The sequence below is a fragment of the Ursus arctos genome, unplaced genomic scaffold (genome assembly GCF_023065955.2).
Source record: "Ursus arctos isolate Adak ecotype North America unplaced genomic scaffold, UrsArc2.0 scaffold_21, whole genome shotgun sequence".
Classification (NCBI taxonomy): Eukaryota; Metazoa; Chordata; class Mammalia; order Carnivora; family Ursidae; genus Ursus; species Ursus arctos.
In genome coordinates this window covers 51,266,598-51,290,795 of record NW_026622886.1, presented here as the reverse complement: position 1 = coordinate 51,290,795, position 24,198 = coordinate 51,266,598, and the positions used below count along the sequence as shown (strand labels likewise).

Genomic DNA, 24,198 nt, shown 5'->3' with positions numbered 1-24,198 from the left:
CATGGTTTGTCTCATCTGATCTTCACAGTGACTCTCTGAGCTATGTCGTATTAAAATTTACATTTTATAGATGAGGAACTTGAGATTCGTAAGTTTTAGGTGTCACCTAAGATACCATCTGGGGTATCCAACCCACCTAGGGTATGGTAGAGCAGGGGTATGGAAACAAGCAGTTTTACTTCAGAGACTTATTCCTAAATATTTCAGAATAATGCCTTTTAATTTGTTTATTTCACCCAAATATAGGCTTTTCATGATTGGACAAATGGAGAGGACATGAATAATTGACTTCTCCCTGCTCTTGTTCACCCCCGTTTTTTTGAGTAGATAATCACTCTTTTATATGATGCCACCTCTGTTTTCCTGACCAAAGTTAACTATTTCAGCTAGTTAACTATTTGAACTTGAAGTAGAGGCAACAGTAGGCAGACAATTGCTCTTCAATCTAAAAAGAATCACATTGTAGCTATTCAAACATTTCCCATCTGTATTCACTGTCCCTAGAGCTCCTGATTTCTCCCATTATTGAAATGGAACAAGATTCTCCCAGACGACTTCAATTAGTTTTTGCAAGAATGGTTTTCACCTGGTTGTTGGAAGATATTTCCCACAAATAGCCTTGAAGTGTATTTCCCTTGAGTCTAGGGAAACATGGCTTTTCCCTTCTTGGTGAGGGATGGACTATGTCCTGTTGCACTGTATAGCCCTCCCCTGGTTTTCAGATAGTATTACAGCCTCTGGCTCTTGTTACCTGCTACGTGGCACCATCCCAGGTAATACAGAGTCATTTAGAGACTGATCATAGGATACCAAATGTTAAAGATGACAGGTCAGATCTCTGGACCCCAACTATCTTTCCATCCTGTCTACCTAATTCCATCTCTTAATTTTGATCCAGGTTTCAAATGTCATCAGTTGATACCTGGCTGAGTACTCATTACCCTGGACTATGCTTTGGGCCCTAAAATTTTTCTTATTTTTTCTCTCTCAGTATTTAATGTTTCTCCATATCCCAATATCACCCTTGCACAATAGCATATAATAGCAAATAAATGTCTTAATGTGTTCATTGACCAATAACGTAATGTATTTACACATGAGGACAAACGTGTTGTAAAATATAAACCCATTAAAGATGGTTATGTCCTCCGTTTGAGATTAAAACAGTGTAGTAGAGAACATTGGAGGAGACATTTTCAGTGGATTAAAGAGAAACCCTCAGTACCCTTTATAGGTGACTGTATCCTCTATAAGCATCTGTTTCTGTTATTAAACTATATCCCTTCCATGGACGGTATTCAAAGGTCTTGTTGAAAGTCATGTCGCTTATCATAGAACAGGCAATATCTTCGAATTGCTATTGATTCTTCTGGAATACCGTCAACATTACTTAGTACCCAAATTTGATTCTATTAGTTTCCAGGTGGTGAATATCTGTCAAAACCAACTTAATTATATTTACGTCTCTGGTGGTCTTTCATGGCTTCTGAGTGTACTTTAACTACAAAGGTCCTTAGTGTGACTCAAAGCTGCACAGGAATAATGACTAGAAGAAATTAAGTGCAGGCCTTACCACATTATTTTTGTGTACCCCCACATTAGCTCTCACAAAATTCTGTAAATTCTCCTTAGTGACTCACACCCATTAATTCCCAGTCACCTTTCTTCTTAAGAAATTTAAAAGATGAAATATATTGTCCCACTCTATCAGTAGGAAAAGTCTTCATGTATTCTGGTTAAGTGAGATGAAAAGAAAGCTTCTTGTGGGAGGGAAATTGATATTCTAGCTTTTTTGAACAGGGAGACAGGTCTCCCACTAAATCTTACATTTACAAAAACAGCAATAGTTATATCCATTGAGGATGCAACAGGTGTGGCGGGATAACTAAGTGAACAAACAAAAGATTCTCTTGAGAGTTCAGGTTCAAAAGTCACTAATTAATCTACAGCGTAATGAACTAGAATGAACTCTTTCCAATAAAAGCTTTAAGTGTCTATCAGAGGGAAGAGTGTCTTTGGAGACAGGAAGATGCAACAATAGGTCACGTGCAAAACAATGAGTAAAGTCAGAAGGCTAAATTCGAAGGCTAGATTCTCTCCACATGCCTAAGGATATTTCAGTTGAACTCAAGAGAGAAGCTGCTCAGAATTTTCTGAAGGAATCCAGATTTGGGTGAAGTCCTGTCACCCTGTGTCACAGTGGAAATAGTTTCCTCCCTATTTGAAGGAGCTTTTTCCTCTCGTGACCATTCTTTGTTAAGACATCACAAAGAATCAGGGAAATTTGTGTTCAGTTTTCTTATGTTCGACTTAAGTTTCAAGGTCAGCTGCTGTCCATGTTGGTCAAAGGATGCAAACATGGAGTTATGTAGGATGAATAAGTCTAGAGATCTCATATACATTATGAACTATAGTTAGTAACACTGTATTGACTCTTGGAAATTTGCTAAGAGAATAATTTCAGGTGCTCTCCGTGTGTGCACAGACACACACACACCCACCCACATCCACACAGATTTGCTAAGAGATATAGTTTAGACTTGAACGCATGTTTGCCTGATGACAAAGTCCATGCTTTCTAAATACACTATATTGTCTCCCTATGCTTCAAAGAACAAGAGTTTAAAGACAATCTGATTAATGGTGGGCAAAGAGGGGGTCATATTCATTAACATTGTTTTCCCCGAACCCTGGCAGAAATTTACCTCAAAATAAATGTATACTTTTTTTGAGGAATTGAATATATCCCAATGATTGACCTAGAAGGATCAAACTGTTTCTAAATAACTTAATTGTATCATAGAACAAACCTGTAGAATATTTATAGAAACACAAAAATATTGAGGACCCAACAAGGTAAAACTCAAAATGTCTAGAATCTCATAAAAGTTTTCAGACATGCAAAGAAGCAAAATGTGTGTGTGTATATACTATGCACATATATTATATTATATATATATAATTTTACATATGTAAAACATGAAGAAATAAATATTAGTGAGTTGAAAGTAACCCAAACAGATACAAATGTTAGAACTAGCAAACAAGAACATTAAAAAAGCTGTTATAATTTCAATCTATACATTCAAAAAATTAAGTAGAAAAAAGGAAAATATAAAGACCCAAATCAAACTTGAAGATGAAAATTATAGTATGTGAAATAAAAAATGTACTGGATGGGTTTAAACACAGATTATAACTTACAGAAGACAATATTGGTAAACCTGAAGGCATACTAATAGAAATTATCTAAAATGAAACAGAGAGAAAAAAGAATTTTTAGAAAAGAGCATCAGTGAGCTATGTGACCACTTCGAATGACCTAAAACACCTGTAATTGGAGTCCATGCGGGATTGGCTTAAGGGCAGAAAAATGTTTAAAGAAAAAATGGCTGAAAAATTTCTAAATTTTAAGAAAACTATAAAACCCTAACGAAGAATGTCAATGAACATTAAGGAGAAGAAGCGTAAAGAAAACTCCACCAAGACACATCATAATCCAATTTGGGTCCACGGACGCAAAGTGAAGCAACCCAGTACTGATAAGTATGTGGGCAAATATACAACATGTTTTTTGTTCATTTAAAGATCTCCTTAAAGATAATTGCCCATTTAAAATGAAAATGTATTTTTTGGTTTATATAGTATGTAGAGTAAAATGTGTTACAACAATAGCACAAAGTGTGTGACAACAGAAGGGGCAGAATGAAAGTAGACTTCTAAGATTCTGACACTACATTTGAAATGGTGTGACATTATTTGAATGTAAACTGTTATAAGTTAAAGATGTATTAACTGTAAAGATGTGTTGGCCCTGGAGCAATCAATTAACAAGTAAAACAAAAGCCTTGAATGCATATTGGTAAGTGAAAGAAGCCAATCTGAAAAGACTACATACCACATGATTCCAACTAAATGACAATCTGGAAAAGGCAAAACCATGGAGGCAAAAAAATGATCAGCTGTTGCCAGGTATGGGCAGAGGAGTTTTTGGGTGTGAAAGAAGTGATCAGTGCCATAAGGGAGGAAAATACAAAAACCATACGAATTGGACACGAAGCATTAAAATAGATTTTATTTTCAGATGCATGATCATCAATATAGAAAGTCAGAGGGAAATATAAAATTGACGCTAAAACTAATAAGGGAGCTTAGCACAGTAACAAGACACAGATCAATGTATAAACATCAGTTGCATTTCTATATACCAATAATGAACAAGTAGAATTTAAAAATAAAAAGTACAGTTCACATAAGAACATGAATTACTTAGGGATAAATCTAACAAAACTTGTGCGGTTTTTGAATGCTCAGAACTATAAATCATTGTAGGAGGATTACAGAAGGCCCAAATGAATGGAGAGATGGAACTTGTTCATGGATCACAAGACTTAATCGTGTTAAGATTACAGTTCTTCCCAAATTGATATATAGAGTCACCACAGTCCCAATGAAAAGTCAAACAGGCTCTCTTTTCAAGGAGAATTTAACAAGCTGGATTTTAAAATTTATATGAAAAAGCAAAGAACCTAGATAGACAAGACAATTTCGAAGAAGAATGAAACTGGAGGACTTACGATTCTCCACATAGTCTATTTGTGTCAAGAGCAGTGTATTTCCGGTCATTTAGATTGAAACTCTGCAAGCAACCGAGACTTTGCTTTCCTCTCACCTCATATTAGTCAGTAAATACCACTAATTATTTCTAATTTTTATTAGAAATTTGCTTAGGTAGAGGGGCGCCTGGGTGGCTCAGTTGTTAGGCGTCTGCCTTCAGCTCAGGGCGTGATCCCAGCGTTCTGGGATCGAGCCCCACATCAGGCTCCTCCGCTGGGAGCCTGCTCCTTCCTCTCCCACTCCCCCTGCTGTGTTCCCTCTCTCACTGGCTGTCTCTCTCTCTGTCAAATAAATACATAAAATTAAAAAAAAAAAAGAAATTTGCTTAGGTAGAAAGATTTACCCATGAGTTTTGAAGCATATTCTCATTAATTTGTTTAATTTTTTTTGTGTGTGTGTGGTAAGAAATGTTCTCTGCTTACTTTTTACCTAAGTCTTTTTCTGGACCTAAGGAGAGTTCTGTCTTTTCATGGGGCCTGCCAGAATGGGTAGCAGTATTGTGTTTTGGTTGTATACGGACTCTGGATCCAGATTACCTGGGTTCAAATCTCAGCTTTTCTATCTATTAGTTGTGTGCCTGAGTTCCCGTATTTGCAATACAAGACTAATAATGGTAGTTTGTTAATAATAATTAATAATAACAATAATAATATATTGGTGATAATAAGATACAATATATAGGGTTTTGATTCTATTATTACTATACATATTTCTTAGAATGATGCTTGGCACCTAGTAAATAGCATACATGCAATTACTATTTCATGTGACCACAGAGAACTCTCTTCCGTGTTGAAAGCACACGTGATCTGTGCCACTTATGTGGCACTTAAGTTTATGTTGCCTCGTGCAGTTTCTTGTATTGTTAACTTTTCATGGCTGTGTATTTCATATACTGTTTTGCTGTCCTGGGGGCAGATTTACTTTGTTGTATTTTGTGTACTGCATAGAAAAATGTTGGACCTACATTCAAATATTTATTGAATTATATACAAAACATGTGTTGAAGGCCAGAGAATTTCCAGAGCTCTTTCTCTTCTCAGGAGAAATGATGACCTGAGCAAGAGACATTAGCTTTCTGGGGGTAGTTTTCTTTCTTTCTTTTCTTTTTTTTTTTTTAGGTTTTTTAATATCCAAAGTAACAAAAATTTTTCCCTCTTCAGAACAGCCACTTTGGGATCAATTGTGCTGACAAAAAATATGTTCCCTGGGGGTCCTGGTGCTGAGAGACTAATAAAGATCCTTTGTCGCCATCTTCAAGAACAAAAGCAGTTAAAGAGATGTTTAAGGGAAGTCATCCCAGAGAGACTGGTGAGGATGGTGAGGAAGCTGCAATGGGAGATTAAACTCAGGTCATCAGCAGGCTAAAGAAAAGAATGAGAAAAATGAAACAATGGGGTCGAATGGCATCCTTGTGTTCAGAGATCTTTAAATTTTCTTTCAAATCCATCGCTTAAGTAGCCGTACATTTTTTCAGCATGGAGAAAATAGTTGTGATTTAACTTGAGGATGGTTTTTATTTTTTAATAGACCTTATTTTTTTTAGAACAGTTTTAGACTTACAGAAAAATTGAGTAGGTAGTATAGCTGTTTCCCATACCTCATATGCCCAGTTTCCCCTATTTTTAACATCTCCCATTAGTATGATGCATTTGTTACAATTAATGAACCAATATTGATATATTATTAAATAAAATCCATATTTAATAATTATTCAGATTTTCTGAGTTTTCACCTTTCAATATCTTTTTCCTATTCCAGGATCCCATTTAGTATATCATATTTAGTTGTTAAATTATCTTTAGTTATATTACTAATTAGTTGTTCATATTATCTTTAGTTGTTATATTAACTTTAGGCACCTCTTGATTATGACGGTTTCTCAGACTTTCCCGGTCAGATATTTCATAGAATGCCCCACTATTGGAATTTGTCTGATGCTATTGAGAAGAAGACCACAGAAGTAAAGTGGCATTTTAGGATGCATACTGTCAAAATGACTTACAACTGTTGCTGTTGACCTTGATCACCTGACAGAGGTTGTCAGTTTTCCACTGTAAAGTTTTCCTTTTCTTTAGAATGGAGTAGCTACATAAATTATTTGGAATACTTCTGCAGAGAAGATATGTCTCTTCTCCCTCATTTACCAATTTATTCAATCATTTATATCAATATGAATTCTTGGATATTTATTTTATTCTTTGGGTTATTATCTACTACTATTTTATTTATTTTGTTACCAAAATTATTCCAGCTTTGGCCATTGGAAGCTCTTTCAGTTGCTTTCTCTGTTCCTTGGACATACCTCATCAATGTGATTGCATTTATTTTTATTTTCCAAGAAGGCCATATTTAAAGAAGGGTTCTAGAGACCAAGGGAAGGAATGAATCTGGGAGGTCCTGTATACATATAAGCATCACCTTTTTCCTTTTTGAGGGTAGAATACAAGTTCCATGAGGCCAGAAACCTTGTCCTATCTGTTCATAAAGAGTACCTGGCACCTAGTAGTTACTCAGTAATTGTTGAATGAATAAATGAGAGAATGATGACAGGTCTTGGATGGAAGCAGGAGAAATCGTGTGAGCAATTGTAGTGTGAGGTTTAAGTGATACCAAGTCAGATTATGTCTAATCAGGAAGGAAGAATGTGGTTTCATTACAATTGTTGGAGCAGATTTAAGGCAAACAATGAGGAAATAATTTATAAATATTAAAAGCATCCACTGTCATATATTATTGAACTATATGAGACTACTTATAAAAAGGAGTTCAAGTCAGGTAGTCATATCTGTACAATTGACACCTAGGGTAGAGGTAATACACTGGCATTTATTATTTAGAAAAATTTAAAATACTTCCTTTGTCAAAGATATTTGCCCTTGGAGAATTACAGAGACAAGATGAAACATACAGAACAGAAACAATGCAAACCAATTTGGGAATAATGACAAAATATGTGGAATTAACAAGAATTCCTATGGGGTGCATGGAAATAGAAAATCGTTTTGGGAAGAAAGGATGAGGGGAGGGAAATGGAAGATGGATTTGAGCTGGCTCTGAAAAATCACTCACGTTTGAATGGGGTATAAATAGGTTTGAATAGGAGAAAATGAAGGATATTTCAGGTAAGTGACTATCCTGTGAAAATCTTATTAGATTTTGGATTAGGGTTAATGTTGAGGGATTGCAGAAATATATTTGGATTAGTGAGGTTGAACATAGATGGCAACTATGAACATAGTTTGGCAATTCTGGATTGCTAAGAGAATGAGTTTCAAAATTAAGAACTAGAAGGCTCTAGAAGATTTAAAGCAAGAAGTGGATGAATTAAAATAGTGTTTTAGGAAAATATATATTGTGATATTACTTAGGCTCACTAATCCAGAGAAGAGATTAGAAATAAGAAATCATTAGGCAATTGTCAAGATAATTCTGGTTGAGAGATACAATTTTAGATTAGAAGTATGAGAGGAATATGAGATGTAAACAAGAATTTTTTTTTGAGATGCAAACAAGAAATTTTTGATGGAAGAAACTGGTAACACTGAATGACTGAAATAGAGGATCTAGAAGAAAGAGCTGAGGGAGAGCAGGCTGGTGTAAAAATTTGCCCTTCCATGTCAAGGGAACCTACACATAAAATTAAGCTCAACAAAGTTCTGAATATTTTCATTGTTGAAGCTGGGCAAAGTGAAAAGCCATGATCAATTTCAGTAATATTTGAGTTATATTTAGGAACTGGAGTCGGGTCCAAGCGTGACCTCAGTTATTACATCCAGCTCCAAAGACCTGACACAAGGCAACCCTTTTCCATTTTCTCTTACTGAGTAAGTGAACAAGAGGAGACTATCTCATTATCCAAATCAGAAGCAGAAGATTACCTTTCATGAACCTACTGAATTTGCAGTATTGGACCTGACCAGATGCACTTGATTCTTGAATGGCAAATTAAGCTGGATTTTTTTTTTTTGAATCTACAATACTCTTAACTTTCCTGTCGTCATCCAAAGCAAGCAGTGAGATTCCTAGACAAACTCTGCTTGCTAGGGATTCACAATTCAGGTGAAGTAATCAGCCCAACTACTAAGTAAATAATACAACGTATAGATGCATGCTTAAATTAATTATCAGAAGAGAAGCGGGGAGCATGTAGTGGGATTTTGTAGGTTTTTTAGAAATTTTAAATGAAAAAAGAAGAAAAGCCTTGGAGAATAGAGTTCAATTGTCCCTGAATATGTTTGAAGTTTAAAAGAAACTTACATGATGGCCATTGACTTGTATGAACAATTAAAAATAAAGAGTACAAAATAAAAACTACATTTGAGTAACTGGATGATGTTTAATAAGGATAGATAATGGTTGTATAAGTACTATGAAAGCACACAACTTTCACAACTATTGTTTCTACCATTTAATAGAAAAAATTCCAATTATTTGGTCCAAGGTTCCTGAATGACTGTTACTTCCCCCCCCCATGTCTCTCCCTTTTTTCTAAGTCTATTATTTTTTTTCACACTATACTTGGATTTTATCTTCAGTAGTCAGTCTGTGCTAACTGGATTCCCCTTCTCAAGTTAGTAACATTTTTGATGTTTCGATTGAGCCTCCTAATCTCTAACATTCTTCTTTTTTAAACATTGAGGTAAAATAGGTATGTAACATTATGTAAGTTTCGGGTGACTTGTATATGTTTCACATCTGTCAAGATTACAAAGGATCACCATCACAAGTCTAGTTACCATCTGCCACCATACACTTGACCCCCTTCACCTATTTTGCCCATCCCTCACTAACATTCTTCTTAAATTAAGAGATAATTAAGTCTGGATATTGAAGAAGTTATCTATCCAGGTTAGTTATTCTACTCCTAAATTCAGTCTTGTTCTCCTTGAGTCTCTGTTTAAACATCATCAATGGCGATGTCGGTAGAACACATTCAGTACTTGGAAGTCTTGTTCTTTCTCTTCTGTAGTTATCAGTACACTCAAAAAATTTCCAGAATGGGCAGTAGAAACATTTCTGTGGGTAAATTGGCTTAAAGGAAAGAATATAGTTAACTTAAACCACTTATTTTGCAAATTCATGAATGTTTCTCATGGGTTATTCAAATTTAAATTTAATTTAACTTAGCCTCAAAAAACATCAATGGTCTCTTACTTCTTTGCGAGAAATACAATGCGTTTTACTGTGTCTTTGAAGGCATCTTTCACTTGTTTGTTTCGAAGTGTATAAATGAATGGATTAAGCAAAGGGGCAACTGAAGTAGTGAGCACAGACACTACTTTATTAATAGCTACTCCTTCCTTTGCTGAAGGTTTGACGTAGATGAAGATACAGCTGCCATAAGTGATGGAAACCACAATCATATGGGAAGAGCAGGTGGAAAAGGCCTTTTTCCTCTGCTGGGCAGAAGGGAATCTTAGAATGGCCTTGATGATGTAGGTATAGGAGAGGACTACACACACTAAGGTAATAATGAGCGTCAGGCCTGCAAAACTCAAAACTATCCTCTCTATTAACACTGTGTCTGAGCAGGTTATCTGTAAAATAGGAGATGTATCACAGCCAAAATGATCAATCACATTGGAGTCACAGAATCCCAGCTGGAGGCCCATGCCAAGAGGTGGGAGGATGATTAACAGGCTGGCAAACCCACAGCAGAGAACAAGGGTAGTGCAGACTCTGCTGCTCATGATGGTTGTGCAGTGCAGGGGCTTACAAATGGCCACATAGCGGTCATAGGACATGGCGGCAAGGAGAAAAAATTCTGTTGCTCCAAAGAGGACAACAAAAAATAATTGGGTGGCACAAGCATTATAGGTAATGGTATTATCTCCAGTTGTCATAGTATACAGGAACCTGGGAATACAGACAGTGGTGAATGAGACTTCTAAGAAAGAGAAATTCCGGAGGAAAAAATACATGGGAGTTTTCAGATGGGAATCCAAAAGTGTGAGGGTGATAATGATGAGGTTTCCAGTCACACTCAAAGTGTAGGTGAGAAACAAAAATACAAAAAGCAGAACTTGTATTTTTGGGTCATCTGTCAATCCCAGCAGGATGAATGTTGTTACTGTTGTATGATTTCTCATCACTGCCTTGCACCAAGTCAAGAGGGATTCTGCCTGGAGAGAGAAGTGTCATAAGAAGCTAGTATTGGGACCTGAAGGAAAACATCCTGGCAAGCCTGCTCACATGCACTTTCTCCTTTTACGTAATTCCATTGGTTAACCTAGAGACATCTGTAGGATATATCTAGTACGGATCTTGTGCTTATAACTCTCTAACTAGAAAGCATATTTACAAAGATGTCAAATAAAAGCAAAACAAAACATAAATCATATGTCTGATTTGCAGTTTCTCAGCAATATTGCCTTGTTGTGCAGATTTGATTCGTCCTTATCCTGGAGACAGTTGTGTCAGTTTTCAATTTTTCCCCCCACCCTTATTTTCCTTGGTTTTTCCACACCATACTGAAATGGTCCATTTTCAAAACCAAGAAGGATCTGTTAATTAGTATTTTTGGTGTGTTTTAAAATTAAGACTTATTTTTTTTAGAGCAATCTTAGGATTACAGCAAAATTGAGGGGCAGGTACAGAGATATCCCATATACCTCCTGCCTTTACAAATGCATAGCCTCCTGTGTTATCAGCATCCCCCCCCAGAGTGTTACCTTTGACATTGACACATCAGAGTCCATAACTTATATCACAGTTCACTCTTGTACATTCTAAGGGTTTGGACAGATGTTTAACTAGTATTTTATATTGATCATCTTCTGTTACGCTGAATTTTAACAGTAGCGCATTCATTTATAGTTAGTTCTGCTCTTTTCACTTTGAATTATTTCTAAATAGGGGGATAAAAAATTTAAAATACAAAGATATAGTTTTGGTTTTCACCCTGTGTGTAGGCAAGTGGAAGCATTTTTGAGCCAGTACGGGAGGCTTAGGCAGAGGTTTCCTAAAGTGGTTTAAAGAACTTTTTTCTGGAACTTGAATATAAGCCCAATTTATTCATACTTTATACATAAGTCCTGTTGTGGTGCTTTGGGCCATGGATGGAGTCCAGAGGCTGTGATCTGTGGTATTGTTTCTTTGCCAGTCTGCTCAGTCTGACCAACCCCGTGTTCTTCACAGCACTTAGCCTTTGGAATCTGTCTTAGGGTTTATCTCAGGGACCTCTTCGAACAACTTCTGCTACTTCCCACTTCAACTTTCCTCACTAATAAACCAGCTCCCTAACCCTGCTACTTGTTTTCTGGCTTTTGATATACGTGACTTGGCCAAGCAACATCCAGAAACAAATGGACACGTGGGAGCCAGTCTTCACAAGCACATTGTAAAGTGCCTTACCTTTCTCAGTGACATTGGTCACTATCTACTTCTGCGCCTCCCATGAATGTTAAGACTCCCTGTGCTCCCAATTTACATTTTCCCCCAGAAATCCCATTAGATAGGTGCTCAGGAATTTCGCCTGCTCCTTCATGTCAAAACAGCCTCACTGAGATTCGTATTTCAAGCAGCTGCTCTTAGGTATCCATTCTGTAAAAGAAGATTCAGTAAATGCATTCTCACTGGAGATATCAATAGTTAATAATAACTTAACATATTAGCCTATAATATGTCTTGGGGTTTTATTGGAGGGAATTGATTGTTATATGAGCAAATTTAGCCATAACTCTAGTGTTTGTAGGGAAATCCTATACTTCTACACGTGTGAGAGTAAAAACCAATTTCTTATGTTTTAAACAACTGTTCCTGTTTTATCCAGTGTATGTTTTCTGAATAGAGAATCAAAATTACATTAGGTTACTCTTGTATTGCTCAAGTAAATAATCAACATTTATTCGTTCAACTAAATATCTAATAAGCCTGTTATTTAAAGAACACAATATCAGAGCCTGGAGCGCCAGTCATTAACAAGTTGCTCCCTCAAGCAGCTTTCAGGCTACTGCAATGTTTAAAATGCTTAATATAATACGTGTTAACCTTCAGCGGCACTGCTTTTAATTCAGGAGGCTCGTTAAATAAACCCTACTTTTGGTAATGCAGTTAAGCCTGTGGGGCAGATCCTTCGTTTTGGCTTTCACCAGCAATCATACTGACATTCTCTGTCATATTGGGAAAATTTCTCTGGGAGACTAAAACTTATTTATTTAAGTTTGAATTCGGATCAATTAAAATTTGAAACAATTTCATCAAATAAATCATAAAATTTGCCACCCTCTTCCTATAAGTAGTGTTTTCAATTAATGTTCACAGGTAGGCCTTGAAGACTTATCTATGCAAAACTACCTACCCCACTGGCACTTTGGGGGTTCGATGAGTGACTGTGAGTCAGTTTATTCTTTCATCGACTCCCTATGTGGTGGATATATTTGAGATACTTTGACCCTCCCTGTGTTTGGAACAAACCTCATTCGGTCTTCATTCGGGACAGAGGGTGCCCGTGGACTGGATAGAAGAGACGCAAGAGGAGTAAATGCTGCTACCACCACCACCCCTACCCCCTCCAAGGAAAAGTGTTGAAAAGCACCTAAATAACAGAGAATAAGGGGAGGTTCCCTGAAAGGTAATTTATCATTCTGATATTATTTGATTTCTGTGACACTAATGGATATTATTGGGTGGCAGTGTCTTTTCTCTTGCCCTTTATTTTTCTATCTCTTTTTTTTTTTAAGAGTTTATTTATTTATTTGACAGAGATAGAGACAGCCAGCGAGAGAGGGAACACAAGCAGGTGGAGTGGGAGAGGAAGAAGCAGGCTCATAGCGGAGGAGCCTGATGTGGGGCTCGATCCCAGAACGCCGGGTTCACGCCCTGAGCCGAAGGCAGACGCTTAACAACTGAGCCACCCAGGCGCCCCTATTTTTCTATCTCTTAAGCTTCCTCAACTTGGGGCGTGTGGGTGGCACAGTTGGCTGAGACTCTGACTCCTGGTTTCCACTCGGGTCAGGATCTCAGGGTTGTGAGATGGAGCCCGTGTCAGGCTCTGCACTGGGTGTGGAGCCTGCTTAAGATTCTCTCTCTCCCTCTCCTTCTGCCCGCCCCTGCCCTGCTCTCTCTCTAAAAAAGAAAAAAAAAAAAGAAAGAAAAAAAAAAGAGCTTCCTTAACTCATAGTTGTAAAATAGCCATGGCAGAAAATTCTAATTTCATGTCCTTCAGAATAACGACCTATCAGAAATGATTGCTAAATACTTTTCTGCAGTATCAATTATAACGAACCGAACTCCAGATTTTAAAAACTGACTGTGCTCACCCCTGCCTGTGTTTGGAGAATTCGGAAAAATAAGTCATGACAATTACTTACTTTTCTGACAGTTCTTTGTCAGGGGCCCTTGAGGGAACTACAATCTGAGCAGCATTCAGTTGGTGAGGAGCTGTGTGTATACTTCTGTTCCCACTCTCATATTCCATCCATCACAGCCCCCGGCCTCACCCTCCACACAAGCGCATGTGTGTACACACACACCCTCTCACAGGCAGGCCTGACAGCTGACAGACCTTTCCTACACGTCCATGGCTCCCGATGTAATGAGCCCTGGTTCAGTCTCTGCTTCTCTCACCAAGGCCATAAAATGGCACCAATACTAGATTTCACATTTGCTCTGTTCATTTAAAGGAAGAAAAGATGCAGAGGTAAGGAAGCTTCTCTCTGGTTTTGTCAGAGTGGCACATCTGATCTTTCTGGGCAGGGAGGCAGGCTTCCCTGCAAATTCTATAATAACAACATTCCTTTTATATGTTTAGTATGTTAGCAGTGCACAGGGAACACCTGAGTGAACAACAAAACAGTCCTTGGTGACCCAGTTTCAGAAGTTACTAATGAATCAGTGGCAGTCTAATCAGCAATGTAAAAACACATGTAGCAGTGGGAACAATGTCTTCAGAGACACTGAGGATGGTCTGATGCCATCTGAATTCCGTTTGGATTTCTCAGTTGAATGTCTATATTTCTCCTAGAATTAGACATTCTGGCACTTTGGATATATCATGAATTATTTATCTTTCACATAAATCTTAAATTAAAAAAACCCCAAACTATCCTCATTTTACAGAAGAAGTAACTGAGGAGCAGAGGAATGACTGGTCAGAATGACCCACAGCCGTGGTGCATGTTTGGATGAGAAGATGCTGCTTCTTCCTCCATGCTACTCTAGCTATTTGTTCCCATATTTAAGAGACTTACCCACATTTAATTTTCAAACTTGATGTTCTTTTAGTGCTACCTGGCCTCTATTTTCATCGTTTCTCCTTCTACTTAAGACTTTTCAGGTAGGCAATGAAACTACTTTTGGTATTTGAAGCAATGGAGTTTTGCATCCCAAATACTGAGTAAACAATTGCCTGGTTCCGGGATATGTTTCTGGTTTTGCTATGGTTTCTTACTGCCCAGTGAACTTGAATAGAGATTTGCCTTTGACTCTCTCTGCTGTCATTTCTGGACACTCTTACTCTTGCTGCTCATATTGTTCCCGGTGTCAAATGATGGAGCAGAGATGTGTTCCTCCTGCCCCCACTGAAGCAGGTGTCTTTGGTGTCCTTGTACTCAGTCCAGCTGGTGCTCCTGTGCTGAGGTTTCTCACACTGTCAAGCCACGTCTCATCACACTTCTGTCATCCCACTGTTGCTAGAGAGTGATTGAAAACCTTCCCTGGCAGAGGGGGTAGGCTGGGGAGAAAGGAGATCTCTCTCTCCATTTAGAGTAAATTTTTGAAGGATGTCCTGATGGGCTATGGCAGGGACTGGTAATGCCCTGTCTGGTATTTCTCTTCCCTTTTCCATCAACTGAACCTCTATTTTATACAGGGTGCAAAGTGCCCAGAAAACATACTACTCAGCCTCTCTTATACTTGGTATGGCTATGTGACTAAGATTATGGCCAATGATACACATTATGATTATTTTAATCACTTTTGTTGCTACAGAGCCATTAATTTCCCTACAAATAGTGTTTTAGCTGCATCCCACAAATTTTGATATTTGTTTCCCAGTCATAGGTGTTTCTCAGGAAAATTTGTCACTGATTTTTTTTTAAAGATTTTATTTATTTATTCGACAGAGATAGAGACAGCCAGCTAGAGAGGGAACACAAGCAGGAGGAGTGGGAGATGAAGAAGCAGGCTCATAGCAGAGGAGCCTGATGTGGGGCTCGATCCCATGACGCCCGGATCATGCCCTGAGCCGAAGGCAGATGCTTAAGCGCTGTGTCACCCAGGCGCCCCTTGTCACTGATTTCTAATTTAATTCCTTTTGGCCAGATAACATACTTTGTATACTTTGAATCATTTAAAATTTAACAAGGCTTGTTTCAGAGCCCTGAATATTACCTAATTTGGCAAATATTACTTGTGAATCTTAGAACAGTTCTGCTCTTTGTTTTTGTTCTGTAAATGTCAGATCATGGTGATAGATAATGTTGTCTTCTGTATACTTTATGGATTTCTGGGTAATGATTCAGTTAATTATTGAGACAGTCATGTTGACATTTCTTACTATAATTGTGTTTTTTTTCTTTTTTCTCCTGGCTGTTTTATCAGCTTTTGTGGCATGTATTTTGAAGCTCTTTATTATGTGCATAAGCATTTACAGTAGTTAAATTTTCTTGTTTTCTTTTTTTAAAAAAGATTTTATTTATTTATTTATTAGAGACAGTGAGAGAAAGAGAGAGAAGGATCATGGGGCAAACGGAGAGGGAGAAGTAGATTCCCCAGTGAACAGGGAGACTGATGTGGGACTCGAACCCAGGACTCTGGAATCATGACCTGAGCTGAAGGCAAATGCTTAACCAACTGAGCCACCCAGGTACCCAGCAGTTAGGATTCCTTGAAAGAGCTCATTCCCTTCAGAGGAGATGGGACCCAGGGCTGTGTCACCACAGAACTTCCCCAGTGCTTTGGTGTCATTGCTAATGGCTCCGTGGACCAAATTGTAGCTGCAGTACGTGTCAGGCTCCAGGGCAAACTTCCTAATTTGGCAAATATTACTTGTGAATCTTAGAACAGTTCTGCTCAGTGAGATCACCTCACTTTCAATAAGACTCATCACAGGTGTAATTTTATATTTTTTGTTTGAGTGCAAGCAGTTCTGGGTCCGTTTTTGCTCCCACCAGGTTGAGTTCCATGCTTGGGACACAGCAGTTGGTCAATAAATATTTGCTGGCTGCATACTGGAGGACATTGCCTAGGTTCCTGAGGGCATCCCTGGCAGGGATTGGTACCTGGTCCCAGGGCTCAGTGATGTCCCATTGTGACAATTTCTGCCTTTTAAGTTTAGTGTTGAAATAATTTACATTTGATATGATTGTTGATATGCTTAGATTTGAATCTAATATACTATCTGTTCCCTATTATTTGTATTTTTTCTTTGTTTCTTTTTCTTCTTTTTCTACTTTCTTTGAGATTAATTCTCTTTGATTCCCTTTGGTGACCTATTTGCTATAAACATTTATGTTATTTTTGGATTTCTTTATATTATACATACTGAACTTATCACAGTCTACCTTCAATTGATGATATATCACTTCATATATGTAATTAAGAACCATACAAGTGTGACTTCTATGTTTACCCTCCTGGGCTTTGCCCTCATACATTTAATTTTTATGTATGTTATAAACCCCACAAAATAGTGGAGAAATTTAATCTGCCTTTCTGGGTAGAATGTAAAGTGTTGCAACCACTGTGAAAAACAACACAGAGATTCCTGAAAAAATTAAGCATTGAATTGACCATACAATCCAATAATTCCACTTCTTAGCATACACTTAAAACAATTGAAAGCTTCAGATTGAACTAATATTTGTACCCCAGTACTCATAGCAGCTTTCTTTGCCATAACCAAAAGATAGAAGCACCAAAATGTCCACTGATCAATGAGCGGATAAAGAAAATGTAGCAGATACATGGAAAGGAATATTATTCAGCCTTAAACAAGAATGGAATTCTGACACATCCTACAACATGGATGAAACTTGAAGATGTTATGCTAAATGAAATAAGCTGGACACAAAACTAAAATACTGTATGATTCCACTTATGTGAATTACCTAGAATAGTCAAATTCATAGATATAAAAAGTAGAATAGTGGTTGCCAGAGGCTGGGTGTAGGGGTGAATGGGGTATTATTGTTTAATGGGCATAGACTTTAAGTTTGGGCAGATGAAAAACTTCTGGAGAAAAATGTTGCCATGGCTGATGTCAGAGACATTACTCCCTGTGCTCTCATTTAGGACTTTTATTGTTTCAGGTCTTACATTTAGGTCTTCAGTCCATTTTGAGTTTATTTTTGTGTATGGTGTTAGCGAGTTTCATTCTTTTACAGGTAGCTGTCCAGTTTTCTGAGCACCATTTGTTGAAGAGACTGTCTTTCCCCCCATTGGATATTTTTGCTTCCTTTGTCATACGTTAATTGACTTGTAATGTGAGTTTATTTCTGAGCTCTTTATTCTGCTCTATTGATCTGTGTGTCTATTTTTGTATCAGTACTATACTCTCTTGATTACTACAGCCTTGTAGTATATCCAGCTTTGTTTTTCTTTCTCAAGATTGCTTGGGCTATTTGGGTTCTTTTGTGGTTCCATACAAATTTTTGTTTTGTTTATTCTAGTAAAAAATACTGTTGGTATTTTGATAAAGATTGAATTGAATCTGTACATTGGTTTGGGTAATATGGATATTTTAACAATGTTCATTCTCCCAGTCCATGAGAATGGAATATCTTGAATATCTTTCCATTTGTCTCATTTTCAATTTCTTTCATCAATGTTTTATAGTTTTCAGAGTACAGATCTTTCACTTCTTTTTTTTAAAGATTTTTATTTATCTTTTTGAAAGAGGGTGAGAGTGAGAGAGCTCACTGAGGGAGAGGGAGAAACAGACTCCCCCCTGAGCAGGGAGCCTGATGTGGGGCTCGATCTCAGGACCCTGAGATCATGATCTGAGCTGAAGGCAGACGCTTAACTCACTGGGCCACCCAGGCACTCTGGATCTTTCACTACTTTAGTTAAGTTTATTCTGAGGAATTTTATTATTTTGGTGCAATTGTAAATGAAATTGTCTTCTTAATTCTCTTTCTGCTACTTCCTTATTAGTGTATAGAAACATTGCCTCTTTCTGGGTATTAATTTTGTGTCCTGTCACCTTACTGAATTCATTTATTACCTGTAGTAGTTTTTTGGTGGAGTCTTTAGGATTTTCTGTGTATAGTATCATTTTGTCTATGATGAGTGACAGTTTAGCTTCTTCTTTACCAATGTGGATGCCTCTTATTCTTTTTCTTGTCTGATTGCTGTGGATAGGATTTCTAGTACTATGTTGAATAAAAGTGGTGAGAATGAACATCCTTGTCTTCTTCCTGATCCTAGCTGAAAGCTCCCAGCTTTTCACCACTGAGGATGATATTAGCTGTGGGTTTTCATACATGGCCTTTATTATGTTGAGGTATGTTCCCAAAACCCATTTTGTCGAGATGTTTTACCATGAATGGATGTTGAATTTTGTCAAATGCTTTTTCTGCATCTATTGAGATGATCATATGATTTTTATCCTTCATTTTGCTGATGTGGTGTATCATGTTGATTTGTGAATATTGAACCATCCTTGCATCCCAGGAATAGATCCCTCGTGATTGTGGTGAATGATCCTTTTAATATTGTTGAATGTGGCTCGCTAACATTTTGTTGAGAATTTTTGGATCTATGTTCATCAGAGAGATTGGCTTGTACTGTTTTTTGTTTTTGTTTTTGTTTTTTGTTTTTTTTTTTTTGATGGTGTCTTTGGTTTTGGTATCAGGGTAATGCTAGCCTCATAAAATGTATTTGGAAGCTTTTCTTTCTCTTCTTCTTCTTTTTTTTTTTGTTGAATAGTTTGAGGAGAATAGGTACTATCTCTTTAGATGTTTGGGAGACTTTTAGATATTTCTCCTAACACAAGGGAAATAAACTAGTGGAACTCCATCAGAATAAAAAGGTTTTGCACAGTGAAGGAAACCATCAACAAAACAAAAAGGTAAGCTACTGAATGGGAGAAGATACTTGCAAATGATAGATTTGATAAGGGGTTAATATCCAAAATATATAAAGAACTTATACAACTCAACAAAAACTCCCAGACAATCCAATTAAAAAACGTCCAGAGGACTGGAATAGATATTTTTTCAAAGAAGGCATACAGATATCCAACTGACACCTGAAAAGATGCTCAGCATCACTAATCATCAGGGAAATGCAAATAAAAATCCGATGAAATAGCACATTACACCTGTCAGAATGGCTAAAAAAACACACAGGAAATAGCAAGTGTTGGTGAGGATGTGGAGAAAAAGGAGCCCTCATACAGTGTTGGGAATGCAAATTGGTGCAGCCACTGTGGAAAACAGTATGGTGGTTCTTCAAAAACTTAAGAATAGAAAAGCCATATGACGTAGTAATTCCACTGCTGGGTATTCACCCAAAGTAAACAAAAACACGAATTAAAAAAGATATACACACCCCTGTGCTTGTTGCAGCATTATTTACAATAGCCAAGGTATGGAAAAAACCTGTCTCCATCAATAGATGAATGGATACGGAAGAGGTGGTGTATATAGAAACAATAAAATATTATGCAGTCATAAAAAAGGATGAGATTGTGCCATTTGAGATAACATAGATGGACATAGAGGGTAAGTAAGACTGAGAAAGACAAATACCATATGATTTCACTCATAATTGGAAATCTAAAACAAACAAATGAATACACAAAGCAGAATCAGATCTATAAATACAGAAAACAAACTAATGGTTGCCAGAAAGGAGGGAAGTGGGGGGGCTGGGCAAAATGGATGAAGGGGAGTGGGAGATACAGGCTTCCAGTTATGGAATGAATACGTCATGAGAATAAAAGATGCAGCATAAGCAATATAGTCAATGATATTGTAATAGTGTTAAATGGTGATGAATGGTAGTATACTTGTGGTGAGCATAGCATAGTGTGTAAACTTGTCAAATCACTACATTGTACCTCTGAAACTAATGTACCATTGTGTGTCAAAGTAGTCTCAAACATTTTTTTAAAAAAGTTCTGGAGATAGATGGTGGTAATGATGGTGATGTGGATGTTCCTAATGCCAACAATGAACTGTATACTTAAAAATAGTAAAAATGGTGAATTTTACATTATATATATTTTTCCACAATATAAAAATGAATGTTAAAAAACAGAATGATAAAGCACTCCACAGAACATTTTATTTTGGCTGTAAACTCTCAATTATAATTTTGGTTAATTTAAATAATAAGGGAAGACCTCATATATTTACCCAAGTTGTTATCTTTCCTAGTGCTCTTTATTACTTTTGGCAGGTGCATGTTTCTGTCTGGCATCAATTTCTATGAGAAATTTCCTTAACATTTCTTGAAAACAGGTCTGCTGGTGATGAATTCTTTTAGGTTTCCTATTTCTGAAAATTCTCTATCTCACCTTCAATTCTGGAAAATATTTTTGCTGATTATAGACTTCTAGGTTGCCACTTTATTCCTACTTTAAAGCTTCTGCTCTACAGTCTTCTGTCCTACATTTTATCCATCAAGAAGTAAGCTGTCATTCTTTTATTTTCTCTATTTTATGTAGTAAGATTTTATTCTTTGCTTTTAAGTAATTTTAGATATTTTTGTGCCTTCATGTTTGTTATGGTTAGGTTTTGCTGAGCATGTCTGGTCAGTGGATTTATATTTTCTCTTTTTTTGAATTTACAGTATTTCAAAATGTTTTCACTAATTTCTTCAAATACTTTTTGTGTCCTTCCTTTCTCCTTTCTTGAGGAGACTCTAATTATATGATTTATTAGGCCTCTTGAATTTGTGTCACAATTCCCTACTGTTCTGTTAAAAAATTTTGTTTCTTTTCTTTGTATATTTTTTTGTTTTTTTTTTAATGATTTTTTATTATATTATATTAGTCACCATACAGTACATCCCCGGTATCCAATGTAAGGATCGATGATTCATTGGTTGTGTATAACACCCAGTGCACCATGCAATATGTGCCCTCCTTACTACCCATCACCGGTCTATCCCATTCCCCCACCCCCCTCCCCTCTGAGGCTCTCAGTTTGTTTCTCATAGTCCATAGTCTCTCATGTTTCATTCCCCCTTCTGATTACCCCCCCTTTCTTTATCCCTTTCTTCCCCTACCAATCATCCTAGTTCTTATGTTCCATAGATGAGAGAAATCATATGATAGTTGTCTTTCTCTGCTTGACTTATTTCACTTAGCATTATCTCCTCCAGTGCCGTCCATGTTGTAGCAAATGTTGAGAACTTGTTCTTTCTGATAGCTGAGTAATATTCCATTGTATATATGGACCACAACTTCTTAATCCTGTCATCTGTTGAAGGGCATCTCGGCTCCTTCCACGATTTAGCTATTGTGGACATTGCTGCTATGAACATTGGGGTGCATATGGCCCTTCTCTTCACTACGTCTGTATCTTTGGGGTAAACACCCAGTAGTGCAATGGCTGGATCATAGGGTAGCTCAATTTTTAACTTTTTAAGAGACCTCCACACTGTTTTCCAAAGTGGCTGTACCAACTTGCATTCCCACCAACAATGTAGGAGGGATCCCCTTTCTTCACATCCTCTCCAACAATTGCTGTTTCTTGCCTTGTCTATTTTTGCCATTCTAACTGGCGTAAGGTGGTATCTCAGTGTGGTTTTGATTTGAATTTCCTTGATGGCTAATGATTTTGAACATTTTTTCATGTGTCTGTTAGCCATTTGTATGTCTTCATTGGAAAAGTGTCTGTTCATATCTTCTGCCCATTTTTTGATTTGTTTATTTGTTTCTCGTGTATTGAGTTTGAGAAGTTCTTTGTAGATCTTGGATACCAGTCCTTTCTCTGTAGTGTCATTTGCAAATATATTCTCCCATTCCGTGGGCTGCCTCTTAGTTTTTCTGACTGTTTCCTTGGATGTGCAGAAACTTTTAATCTTGATGAAGTCCCATAAATTCATTTTATCTTTTGTTTCTCTTGCCTTTGGGGATGTGACATGAAAAAGGTTGCTTTGGCCAATCTCGTAGAGATTGCTGCCTATGTTCTCCTCTAGAATTTTGATGGATTCCTGTCTCACATTGAGGTCTTTCATCCATTTGGAGTTTATTTTTGTGTATGGTGTGAGAGAGTGGTCAAGTTTCATTCTTTTGCATGTAGCTGTCCAATTTTCCCAGCACCATTTATTGAAGAGACTGTCTTTTTCCCACCGGATGTTGTTTCCTGCTTTATCAAATATTAGTTGCTCAAAGAGCCGAGGGTCCATTTCTGGGTTCTCTATTCTGTTCCATAGGTCTATGTGTCTGTTTTTGTGCCAGTACCATGCTGTCTTTGTGATCACAGCTTTGTAGTACAGCTCAAAATTCGGCATTGTGATGCCCCCAGCTTTGTTTTTCCTTTTCAACAGTTCCTTGGAGATTTGGGGCCTTTTCTGTTTCCATAGAAATTTAAGGACTATTTGTTCCAGTTCTTTGAAAAATGTCCTCGGTATTTTGATCGGGATAGCATTGAAAGTGTAGATTGCTCTGGGTAACATGGACATTTTAACTATGTTAATTCTTCTGATCCATGAGCATGGAATATCTTTCCATCTTTTTATGTCTTCCTCAATGTCTTTCAAGAGTGATTTATAGTTTCTAGAATATAGGTCCTTTACGTCTCCGGTTAAGTTAATTCCAAGGTAATGTATGGTTTTTGGTGCTATTGTAAATGGGATGGATTCCCTAATTTCTCTTTCTTCGGTCTCGTTATTCGTGTATAGAAATGCAACTGATTTCTGAGCATTGATTTTGTATCCCGCCACGTTACTGAATTGCTCTATAACTTCTAATAGTTTGGGAGTGGCTTCTTTTGGGTTTTCCATATAGAGTATCATGTCATCTGTGAAGAGAGACATTTTGACTTCTTCTTTGCCGATTTGAATACTTTTGATCCCTTTTTGTCATCTGATTGCTGTTGCAAGGACTTCTAGTACTATGTCGAATAATAGTGGTGAGAGTGGGCATCCTTGTCGTGTTCCTGATCTTAAGGGAAAGGCTTCCAGCTTTTCCTCATTGAGAATAATATTTGCAATAGGCTTTTCATAGATGGCTTTTATGAGATTGAGAAATGTACCTTCTATTCCTACACTCTGAAGGGTTTTAATCAGGAAAGGATGCTGTATTTTGTCAAATGCTTTTTTGGCATCGATTGAGAGGATCATATCGTTCCTGAGTCTTTTCTTGTTGATATGATGTATCACGCTGATTGATTTGCGAATATTGAACCACGCTTGCATCCCAGGTATGAATCCCACTTGATCGTGATGGATAATCCTTTTAATGTACTGTTGGATTCTATTAGCAAGTATATTGTTGAGGATTTTGGCATCCATATTCATTAGGGAAATCGGTCTGTAATTCTCCTTTTTGAGGGGGTGTTTGCCTGGTTTGGGGATCAAGGTAATATTGACCTCATAGAATGAGTTTGGTAGCTTTCCTTCTGTTTCTATTTTTTGAAATAGCTTTAGGAGAATAGGTATTATTTCTTCTTTGAATGTTTGCTA

The 24,198-nt window shown here is 37.2% G+C and overlaps 1 protein-coding gene across 1 annotated transcript; it reads right to left on the bottom strand.

Annotated features, from left to right (window-relative positions):
• Positions 1-9,770: 9,770 nt before the first annotated feature.
• LOC130544471 (olfactory receptor 6C2-like) lies at positions 9,771-10,709 on the bottom strand. The gene has a single exon (XM_057316408.1). The coding sequence runs from the start codon at positions 10,707-10,709 to the stop codon at positions 9,771-9,773; it is 939 nt and encodes a 312-aa protein (XP_057172391.1).
• Positions 10,710-24,198: the final 13,489 nt, after the last annotated feature.

What these genes read in the sequence shown, in the direction of transcription:
- LOC130544471 (XM_057316408.1), bottom strand. Translation starts at nt 10,709, where the DNA reads ATGAGAAATCATACAACAGTAACAACATTCATCCTGCTGGGATTGACA.